At 60.0% G+C, this 10,950-nt stretch overlaps 1 protein-coding gene across 3 annotated transcripts; it reads right to left on the reverse strand.

Annotated features, from left to right (window-relative positions):
- Positions 1-1,387: 1,387 nt before the first annotated feature.
- Positions 1,388-9,351, reverse strand: SPATA20 (spermatogenesis associated 20). Of its 3 annotated transcripts, none has more exons than XM_070395618.1 (17): positions 9,267-9,335; positions 8,385-8,502; positions 8,088-8,267; positions 7,928-7,992; positions 7,597-7,751; positions 7,363-7,506; positions 7,062-7,263; positions 6,591-6,721; positions 6,387-6,491; positions 6,100-6,174; positions 5,803-6,012; positions 5,524-5,716; positions 5,032-5,200; positions 4,552-4,763; positions 2,859-3,058; positions 1,890-1,970; positions 1,388-1,742 (listed from the first exon to the last, which is right to left on the reverse strand). In XM_070395618.1, exons 2-17 carry the CDS (start codon positions 8,459-8,461, stop codon positions 1,572-1,574), a joined length of 2,370 nt encoding a protein of 789 aa, XP_070251719.1. In that variant the 5' UTR covers positions 8,462-8,502; positions 9,267-9,335; the 3' UTR covers positions 1,388-1,571. The 3 variants fall into 3 exon arrangements, with proteins under 3 accessions (XP_070251719.1, XP_070251720.1, XP_070251721.1); XM_070395619.1 differs by lacking the exon at positions 9,267-9,335 and adding an exon at positions 8,774-8,793; XM_070395620.1 differs by lacking the exon at positions 8,385-8,502 and having other exon boundaries at positions 9,267-9,351.
- Positions 9,352-10,950: the final 1,599 nt, after the last annotated feature.

The following is a 10,950-nucleotide window of genomic DNA, read 5'->3' on the forward strand; positions in this document are numbered from 1 at the left end:
CTTAGGCGACCCCTGTGAAAGGGTCGTTTGACCGCCAAAGGGGTCGCACAACCCACAGGTTGAGAACCGCTGGCCTAGACCTTTCCAAAGCCGAGGCTGGGGGTGCCAAAAAGGCCACCTGTGCTCCTCAGTGCTCCACCTCCTTCCTCGCTGCCCCCAGACCAGGCTCTCTTTGCCCAGCCCTCGGATTTCCTGGCAAGGCTGGGCAGGCTCCGGCCGGAAAGGGGACAGCTGACCTTGTTGGCCGGAGCCCTAATCCCCTCCAGATGGGCCGGTGGCTTGCACAGAGGGCCCAGCTGCCCAGATAAACCCTGTTTCCCAGTGACCATGTGTGACTGTGTGTGACCGTGCCCAGGGGGTGGCCAGGGTCCTCAGCAGACCTTGGAGTGACTCAGTCCGGTCTCCAGCTCCTTCACGCCCCACTCCTCCCACGGCTGGCATCCCCACAAGCCGTGGCCACACTCGGGTCTGGTGTCCAGCAGCTCCTCCCAGCTATCTGTGCTGTTGGCTCTGAGGCGACAAGGCTCAGCAGACTCCTGAAGGTCAGGGTCGGGGGACAGCTCTGTCCCCGCCTCCCCACCTGTCAGCCCCTTCACCCGACACCTGCCCTTCCCAAAGCGCAATTCCTAGTGCCCTCCACATGGTGGGAGCTCGATGGGGTTCCTGGGCCTGTGAAGGGGTGGGTGCCAAGAAGGAGACTTGTGAGGATCTTCCAACATTGAGGGGACAGGAGGTCCTGGAAAGGCACAGCTTTCCCTGCAGCAGGAAGGACTCTGATTCGGAGAAGGACTTCCAACTCAATAGGCGTTCCAAGTGAGAGGAACTCTGTCCCCGGCCTGGATGTGTGAAAACAGGGGGATGGACAACAGGACGTCCTGCAGGAAGGCTTGGCTCCATCCTGCTGAGGCTGAGGGCTGCATGGACACCCCAAAAGAAACATCCTTGGTCCTGCTAACAGCAGCTCCCACAATGTACTGGAGTGTATGCAAATGTTGTCATTTCATGGAAAATAAAAGTTAGTAGAAAGCATCTTCCTACCCTTTCCCCAGCTTAAAACAGGAGGGGATGATGGGAAGCGGGGGCAGGCTCCTTGCTCAACCCCACCTGAGGGCAAGAATTGGCCTTTCCCCTCCTGGGCAAGTCCACACTCCACCCCACTCTACCCTCGGTGGTCACTGGTCATTACTGGTCCCCTGACCTCAATTTTATCCAGACCACAGTGACGATGGCCAGGGGCAAGGTGACCTCTGAAGGTGAAGGAGGAATTTGAGAAGGCAGAGAGGTCCGTTAGGGGCTCCCAGAAGGAGGGGGCCTGGGCTGCTAGGCCTGGGCTGGAGTCTGAGGCCCCTCTCTCACGAGCAAGGACAAGGCCCCGAGGTCACCGCGGGACACTGTTAGGTTTATTTCAAGGTGAGTGGGTGCCCATGGGGTCAGTGTGGATGGCCAGGTCACCTGGTGACAGGGTGCCCAGGGCTGGCCGCAGGCTCTGCGGGGGCCCTGCAGGGCCCATTCTCTGGTGGGTTGGGGAGCTCCGCCTCCTGCTCCAGTCCCAGCCCAGGGGGGCCCGGCAGTCAGTGATGCAGCAATTTTCGCAGTTCACTGGGCTCGGTGATAGGCATGGAGCAGGCTTGATTCTCACACACGTAGGCGGTGGCCCGGTCCTCTAGCCGCCGCAGGGTACCCAGAAAGGGCAGCTGGCGGGACAGGAAGCTCGAGGGGTCCCCATCGGCCAGAATCAGCACCTGGGTGGCGGCAGGAGAGAGGGGTCACCTGGGGCTGCTGGGACACTGGCAGGGCCCACTGGGGGGTTTCCTCTCCCCGGGCCTGCAGCGGAGGAGATGCTGGGGAGCCGAGGAGGAGAGGGCGGGGCCAGGCTCACAGCCGCACACCTTGTTAGGGATGTAGATGGAGTGGACACACTGCACCAGAGCCTTGGTGTCCTTGGCCTGGGGGTCTCCACAGATGACGATCTGGGCACAACAGGAAGGGAACTCAGGGACCCATCAACCATAGGGCCCCAGCCCCCTCACCGGGCACCCTCCAGTGTCAGGTGCAGGGGGGCTGGACCCAGACCTACCAGCGCTTCCCCATCGTCCCTTCACCCCCTATATCCTTAAGAATGGGACTCTGCTCAGCATTCCCCAGACCAGCCACCAGGAGGCCACCTCAGATTCACTGATGGGCAAGTAAGGACACAAACTCACCCCCCCCAACACACACACATGCATGTGCATGCAAATACGTAAGGTGTCATGCATAGTGGTAGTGATACGAACATGGGGAGACGCACACATGGGCAGACACCTGCACATGTACACACACACTCACATGGTACAAACACACAGAGACCCATACACAGAGAGACAGAGTCATCACATATGTCCACATAGAGGCAGGTACCACATATACAAGCAACAGACACACACACACACACACACACACAGGGAGAAATATACAGGCAAACATGCAAACGTACGGCATATACCTGCACACACACCAGCAGACCCAACTACACGGTACACGGAGACATACAGAGAAACACTTCATCTGCCCCAGGGACCCACCACCCACAGGGCCCCTGCCTCCTGTCCCCGGCTCTGAGCACCCCAGTCACAGGCACTCACAGAGCACCTGCCTGTGCCAGAGGCCTGTCTCAGATGCACACTCACAGACCCCTCCACCTGCACAGAGCGACCCTTACAGCTGCTCCCGCCGAGACCCCTGCGCACAGACACTCCTAGATGGCCACACACTCATGGGCCTGAGCTCTGGGGGACGGTCCCCTGTCCCCATCTCCCACTGTGGCACTAGCTTCCCTCCCACCCAGGCTCCCAGCCCAAGTGTCCTCGGCACCCCACCTGCTTGAGGGTCTGCTGGTGGGCCGAAAGGGCTCGAACCATCTCGGGCAATGCCACGGGGACACGGCGCATGCGCTCAGAGAAGGCGGTCAGCAGGCACGCACATTTGTCCATCCAGTCCTTGTGGCCCGTGAAGCCGTGCAGCCGAAGCAGGTTGTGGGCTGACACGGAGTTGGCGCTGGGCTCGGCACCATCCTGGTCTGCAGGGTGCATGGGGGCAGAGCCCTAAGGGAGGGTCCCTGGGCTCTGGGACCCTGACCCCGGACTGTGGCCAGGCTGGCTAGAGGGATGGGAAGGAGAGGAGTCCCTGTCCACCCCTGGCCCAGGTCTGAGTGCAATGCCAGCACAGCAGTGATGGAGCTTTTGCTCTCCCACATGCATGGTCAACTCCCCTGCCCTAGATGAACTGTTGGTTCCCCCATCCCACTGATGACACCTCCATTCAACCACCCAGCTGCCAGCCAGGGTGGCATTCTCTTGGTCCCTCCCTTTCTCTCACCTCCCACTTCTAATTTCTCCACGAGACGGCTGGCTCTGCAGCCAGAAGAGACCCAAATCCTCTACTTGTCCCCTCTCACACTTCTCCCTGGTCCAGGCCTTTGCCAGCGCTTGCCTGAACTGAATGCCATTAACAAACAGCCTCCTAACCTATCTCCCTGCTTCCCCTGGCCCCATCGTTTCTCCACCATCAGTCAGAGTGACATTCTTAGATCTAATCAGAGCAGGTCACAGTCCACTTAAAACCCTTCAGAGCCTTGGACTCCCTGCCATGCCTACAAGACGTGCAGGGAGCCAGCCCCCCTCCTCACCTGGGCACTCTCTCTCACAAGCTCATCTCTGCCTCCATCCTCCATGGCACAAGCTGCCCTTTCCAGGCCTCTCAGAGGCTGTTCCCTCTGCCTGAAATCCCCTCCCATCCCCCCCCCCCCCCAACTCCTCCATGACCACAGGGCCCCATCTTGTCCTCTGACTCTTACTTAAATGAACTTGTCACTGGTTTAGTCTGACCTCCCTCCAGCTGAGTTCTGCTCCACTGTTGTTCTCTCTCAGTGCCTTTTATTCATCAAACTAATGTTTGTTGAGCACCTACTATGTGCCAGGCCTATGCTAGACCCTGGGAATGCAGCAGTGGCAAAGTCCTGCTTTCAAAACCAGGTGAGGAGCAGGGGGGACCATTAACAGACCAGATATGTTAGGTGATGGTAAGTGCTATTGAGGAAAGTTAGGGGACAGGATGCAGAATGAAGGCCTTATACTTCCTCATGGCACTCACAATTTTAACTATGCATCTGTATGTGCATTTTTGCATTAAGTATTACTATTTATTAGTTGTCTCCCCTACTACACTGTAAGCTTCATGAGAGGAGGAAACAAGTCAGCCTTGTCCGATATATGAATCCAGGCATGCCAGTTACTGTGCTAAGCACATTCACAGAACAGTTCATCTTTACGTCAACCCTGTAAGCTAGCACCAGTGTTCACTCCACTGTGCATATTAAGAAAATGAGGCTGAAATAGAATGAGACCAGCCCAAAGTCACTTGGTGAGTAAGTGATGGAGATGTGTACCCAGGAGGGCCTGGCCCCTGCCCCCGCTGGCTCTTCACCACCCACCCAGCTTACGCCGCCTGCAGGGTAAGCCAAGCCCCCGTTGGGTCCAGGAAACCAGGCCAGCTCTGCAACCCCTCACTGACCATCCTTCAGTCGCAGGGGCAAGCCAGCCCCCAGCTCAGCCTCACTGCAGAAGTAGCCACCACCACGAGAGTCCCAGAAGAGCCTGTCTTGCGTATCCTGCAGCCTCAGAGCCCACTCGAGCCACGCACTCTCCTGCGAGGCCTCGTACAGGTCCAGCAGGCCCCGCACCACGAAGGCGTAGTCCTCCAAGAAGCCCCAGCAGGGCGGGTTGCTGAGAAGACAGGCAGGAGGAGGGGAGAGAGGCTTTCACAGAAGTGGCCCTTTTCTGTGCATTCTTTCATTTAACACAAAAATTCTACCTCTCCAGTGGGTACCATTAGCCCATTTCCCGGATGAGCAAGTAGGCCCGGGATGGTCAAAAGCTCACAGCCGGCAGATGGCAGAGCCAGGATTGGAGTCTACCCAGAGGGGAGGATAGGAGCAGAGATAGCTTGGGTGCCCAGGGAGACAGCCTTCCTCAGCTGCTTGCCCACCCCCACCTGTGCTCCACGGTCCCCCCAGATCCTGCGTAGCAGGTCCGCATCAGACGGCTGCTGGCCACATCAAACATGTGTCGCTTCAGGAACTTGGCACCATTGGTGGCGTAGTTGACCAGCCTCTCCATGCCCAGGACAGCTCCAGTCACAGCGTAGCCAGATACCATCAGTCCTAGAGGGAGGTGACACCAGTGGTCGTGAGAAGCAGGCCGGGGCCCTCCAGGTGTGTCCCCTCCCCTAATCCCCCCCAAGCCCTGACGCCTCGCTGGAGCCATTCAGTGAGGGGGTAGGACTTGGGCTCCAGCACCAGGCAGGGCTGGGCTCCTAGCCCCTGTTTGTGACCCTGGCTGAGTTACTTAACTCTCTGAGCCTCAGGCCAGAGATAATAAACCTGATTAGGGAAAAATGAATATACAGCAGGTGTCGGACACACGGAAGGGGCCTTGTGAAGGGTAATTCTATGAACGGGTCAGGCTTCAGACACGGCCGCCCCACCGTTCCAGGCGGCCAGCATCTTGCTGTCCAGGTGCGGCTTCGGCCGACGTTTCCGGGCCTGGAAGAGCTTCTCCAGCCCTGCATTGAGCAAGGTCCGGACAACCTCCACCTCCAGGCCAAAGCGGGCAGCGGTCAGCTCCAGAGAATACCGGACGGTCAGCACGTTCTGGCCCTGCAGCTCCCCCTTGGGGTCCTGAGGAGAATAGCTCTTGTCCGAGAGAGCCCATGAGCCTGTCCTCCCGCCCAGCTCCCTGCCCCTCCCAGGCTCTCAGTCCTCACCTGACTGGGGCTGATGTTGCCGGCCTCAGTGAGCCCGTAGTGCTTGATGAGGAGCTGGCCGGAGGTCAGCGGCTCCGTGGCACCCAGCACGGGCTCTGGGAGCAGCTGCTGGACCTCTTTGATCGTCCACACATAGAAGGCGCCCTCTTTGGGCGGCATGCCCCGCTCGGGAGGCGAATCTGCATCCTCTGCGCTGTAGAAGCCTCCAGACTGTGGGGAGGGGAGAGTTGCTGGCCCCTGCAATGGAGGCCCTGAGCCCTCCCGCAGCCAGGCCCGCCTGCCTCAGTGGACACACACCCGGTGACTCAGGTTCCGAGCCACATACTGCAGGATGCCTTTGGCAACGTCGGAATAGAACTCATCACCAGAGATCTGAAGGGAGGAAGGAGGCTGTCAACAGAGGTCCCTGGGCAGCCTAAGTATAGGGGGGCGGGCAACATCCTCCCAGGAGAGTGGGGAGGGGACCTGGGTACTGGCCTTCTGGAAGGGGATTGGGAGTGGGGTCAAGGGGGAGCCGCAAGTTACCAGAAAGACCCTGGGAGGAGCAGCCAGGAGTAGGTAGATGGGCTGGGGTCAGGGGTCACCTGGAAGGCCTGTGAATAGGCAACTGCAAGCTGCCCCTGATCATACAGCATCTTCTCAAAGTGGGGGACGTGCCACTGGCGGTCCGTGGAGTAGCGGTGAAAGCCCTGTACAGGTGGGACATGGGTCTGGAGGCCGACCCCAGCCTCTGCCCCCATCCCACTGCCTCCTGCTGCCCCCTCCGGGGAGCATCTAGCCCCCCTCACCTGCCCTATGTGGTCTCGGATGCCCCCATTGGCCATCATTTTCAGGGTGTGCAAGGCCATCTGCTGGGCCCGGGAGCCATCCTGGGTGAGTCGGTGGCTGAGCCAGTAGGAGAACAGGAAGCTCAGGATCACTGCGGGCACCAGGAGCACGTGGGCGAGAGAATGGGGGGAACAGAGGGTGCAGATCTGGCTGGTCAGCAGGCCTCTGGCCAGGCTGGGGTTAGGACTTCACACAACAAGGCAGTCTCTCTGACAGGCTCGGGGTCAGGGGGTCAGTGATCAACCCAGAGCAGAGAAGGGCTATATTCAGGTCAGTGTCAGGGTCACTGCTAAGGTCATAAGTCAGGTCTTGATTAGATAGCTACTGACAGGATGGGAGTACGGAGAACGGGAGGATGATGACCAAGCCATGGGCCAGGACAGGCATCAGAAGGCCAGGCTGGGGTGAGGCGGGCAGGCGGGGGCACTGACCTGGTGTGGGGAACTTGGGGGCCTCGGCGAAGCCGCCGTACTCCTCATCATAGCCCTCATCCAGCTGTTGGAAGCAGCGGCTGTTCATGGTGGCGGCAGAGGGCGGCAGCTGGCGGTCACCCGTGCTGATCTCCGACCGGGCCAGCAGGGCTGTGGTGACACGCTGGCTGTTTTCTAGCAGCGCGTTCTTGTTCTGTTTCCACTGTGCAAGGCAGGAGCAGACCTGGAGGTCAGCTTGGGTGGGGGTCCCTGGTTCCCTCGCCCTTGACCCCTGCCCCCCACCATCCCCATTCACACCCACCTGATCCCGTATTCTCAGCAACACTGTCCGGAAGCCAACGCGGGTCAAGCCATCCTCAGGGGGGAAATAGGTGCCCCCCACAAAGGGCTGGAGGTTGGGAGTCAACCACACACTCATGGGCCAGCCCCCACCACTGCTGGTGGCCTGGTGGAGAGAGGGCAAGGGTGAGGGGAATGCCCGCCCCCCGTGCCTGCACACTCTCCCCCTCCCCCCTCCCGTGGGAAGACCACGCACCTGCACGAAGGTCATATACACTTTGTCGACGTCTGGCCGCTCCTCCCGATCCACCTTTATGCTGACAAAGTCCTCGTTGAGCAGGCGGCCAATCTCCTCGTTCCGGAAGGACTCCTCCTCCATCATGTGGCACCAGTGGCAGGTGGAGTACCCCACTGGAATGGGGCCGTGGGCCGCCGTGGGGACCAGGGACTGGTCGGAGGGGTGCCAGCCAAGGGGGCCCACTGGACTGTGGAAACCCTGACCTCTGGTTTTCCGGGAGGTCCCCTGCCCCTGCCCGCCACCACTCTGCCCGCCCCCTCCCCCCATCCCAGGGGGGCCGGTGCATTACCTGAAAGGAAAATGGGCTTATTTTCTTTCCTGGCCTTGTCGAAAGCCTCCTGACCCCAAGGGTACCTAGGCCGGGCGGGGTGAGGCGTCACTCACGAGCCCAGGGTGTAGGAGGAGCTGAGTCCGGCCGCCCCAGGAAGGGCATCGGGAGAGGTACTCACCAGTCCACAGGGTTGTAGGCATGTTGCAGGAGGTACGGTGACTTCTCACTGATGAGGCGGTTGGGGACCTTCTGGGGCGTGGACTGGGCGCAGTTGGTGCGGCTGCCCTTCCCTCCGGCCGGCATGGACACTGAACTGCTGACCGACACACTGCGGTCCTTGTCCCGGGAGGAGCCACCCCTGCGCCAGCAGGTGTGTCAGGCCAGGGGTCTCCCTCCACCACTCCAGAGGCCCACTTCCCCCCACCCCTGCCCTCTGGCACCCCTCCCGGAACCCCCTGCTCCCAGCCCAACCCACCTTTCTGAACCACGGGGGAGACTGTGGCCTTTGTGCTCCCCCTTATGTTTTGGGGGGGTTGAAGAAAGGTGGCTCATTGGGGGCTCCCTGCCAAGTTAGTCTCCCCCAACTTCTCGGCCTGGCGGTGGGAAGGATAATGACTGTGAGGTCAGGGCAAGTCACAATGGGCAGAATGGTTGTTCAGGCTCCATTCTCTCCCCCTGGCCAGGCCCCCTCCCCAGGATGATGGTTCTGGGGGCATCTCTGGCATGCCTGGCGTGGGATCGAGCAGAAAGGCCGCCCAGTGCTGGTGGCTGGACAGGGCGAGAAGAGTTGAGTCTGGGACTGGACCAGGTTAGGGGCAATGAGAGGAAAATCAAGAGAGCACCCCCCACTCCACATCGACTCACGTGGCATTTCTGTGGGGCCAGGTCCCTTATCAGTCTGCCAGGACCCCTGGTAAATCAGAAACTGACCCTGATTTCAGGGGGCTCAGTCTGGAGGGCGGTGCTGCAGGGTAGCCTAATTAATGACAGGCCCCTGCACCAATCAGGGCAGTGACAGGCCAGCCCAGGGTGCTGTCAGACAAAAACCCTGGCCTAGCATTGGGGTTCGAGAAAGGCTTCCTGGAGGCGGGGTCCCAACAGAGTCCCAGGGGAACTGCCCTGCAGCTGGAGGGCAGGGGCTTGGAGGGCAGGAGGACGCTACTGCCAGGGCCAGGGCCAGGGCGCCAACTGGGTAGTGCAGAGGGGGGAGGGGTCAGGCGTGAGAGGCTGGCCAAGCATGCACTGAAGACCAGCGCCCGCCTGTCCGCCCGCCCGCCCGCCCGCCCGCCCGGGATGCCTGGACCTGGGGCCCAGCAGGCACAGGGCACGCAGTAGCGACCCACTCGCCCGCCTGTACCTGCGGCTGGAGGCGAGGCAGGGTCTGGCGCGCAGCAGCAGGAGGCCGCGGCACAGCCAAGTTCGCGTGTCCAGCATGGCTGCTCCAGGTCTAGGGCCCGTGCGTTGCGGACCCGGAGGGAGGGAGGGAGGGAGGTCTGGAGGCCGCAAGGGGCGGGCCCGGGGAGCGACCTAACCGCCGGCTGGTCTTAGCCAACACTCGGGGCCGGTGACTGGTCTCAGAGCGCCTCCTGGTGGCCAAGCGCGGGATTCATGCAGGACAACCCGGGACTGGGAGCACCTGGGTGTGCGCACGAAATTGGGTGGACTGAGCTAGACCTAAATCAGCTGTTTGAGGGGGGATCACCCTCCTGAGGAGAACATGAGGGATTGGTGGATGCCAAGGCCGTGGAATGCCAGAGCCCTGGCTTATTTTGTCAACCCTTGCCCATTTTAAAAATGAGAAATGAGGCCGGAGCAGAAGATATGGTTTCTCGGGGCCCATCCAGCCAGTGAGCTTTGCCTCTGTGCCGCCTCTCCATATCAGGGTCCAGCTCAAATCACACCCACTCCAGGAAGCCTTCCCTGACCAACAATGACGAACCCACTTTATGTCCCATCAGATACTTTACACACTCGTCTCATTTGCTACATTCTGCCAATATTTATTAAGTACCCCCCCCCCCCCCCCCCCACTGCCTACCAGACACTCTGCTAGTTACAATGGTGGCAGAGAGAGACCAGGCACCTGCCCTTGTGTTGCGCACAGTCTGATGAAGGAGGTAGAAGCTCATCTGAAAGCCATGCAAATGAATGTACAACCACCCACGGGGAGAAGGACCATGACTAAGTATAACAAGGAACCTGGTCTGGTGGGAGAGGCAAGGGGGGAAGGCTTCCCTGAGGAAATCATGTTTGTGTAGCAGCCATCAAAGAACAAGAGGATGGAATCTGGAGAGGGCAGGTGGGGAGTACTGGGGAAGCAGGAGGAGATATGCAAAGGCCCTGGGGCAGAGCAGTGTGAGTCAAGGCTGAGGATCTGCAGGAGGCCAGCCTGGCAAGAGTTCAGAGCACAGGGAAGAGAGGCAGTAGATGAGATTGAGGTTCGGGGGAGTGGAGGGCCCAAGTCTTTGATGGACTCCTGAGCCGGGAGAGGGAATTTTGTTGTTGATGAGAGCAGAAGAAAGCTGTTAAAGGGCTTGGACAGGGGAGTGACCCTGTGTTTTGGAAAGCGCCCTCTGACTCCCCAATGAAGGATGGCCTGGAAAGGTGCAAGAGCAGCAGCAGGAGTGGTTAGGGGGCCAGAGATGGACCAGAGGAGACAGTGGAGGCCTGCACCAGGTGGAGCTGGAGACAGAAGGGGATGTCAGGAGTGATTTGCAGAGCGGGGCTTGTGCTGGGTCCATGTGCAGATGAGGCGGTACAGGGAGAGGCTTCGGTGAGGGTTCATGAGGTCAATTCTGAACATGCTGGCTTGAGGAGCCCTTGAGACATACATGCAGACATGACAAGGCTCTGGAATGCAGAGGAGAGGTGGGTGGGTGAGAGGAATCTGGGTGCTCAGCGCGGAGACAGTGCGGGCACAGGAGAGATCAGGCAGACTGTAGTGAGAGGAGGGAAGCAGGCTCAGGCCTGGCTGGGGGACTCAGGAGTGCATCCATGAAAGACAAGAGGGGAAATGGCCACAATGTCAAGGGCAAACCACG

The sequence above is a fragment of the Myotis yumanensis genome, unplaced genomic scaffold (assembly GCF_028538775.1).
Source record: "Myotis yumanensis isolate MYYU_CA2020_CCGP unplaced genomic scaffold, mMyoYum1.0.hap1 SCAF_16, whole genome shotgun sequence".
NCBI lineage: Eukaryota > Metazoa > Chordata > Mammalia > Chiroptera > Vespertilionidae > Myotis > Myotis yumanensis.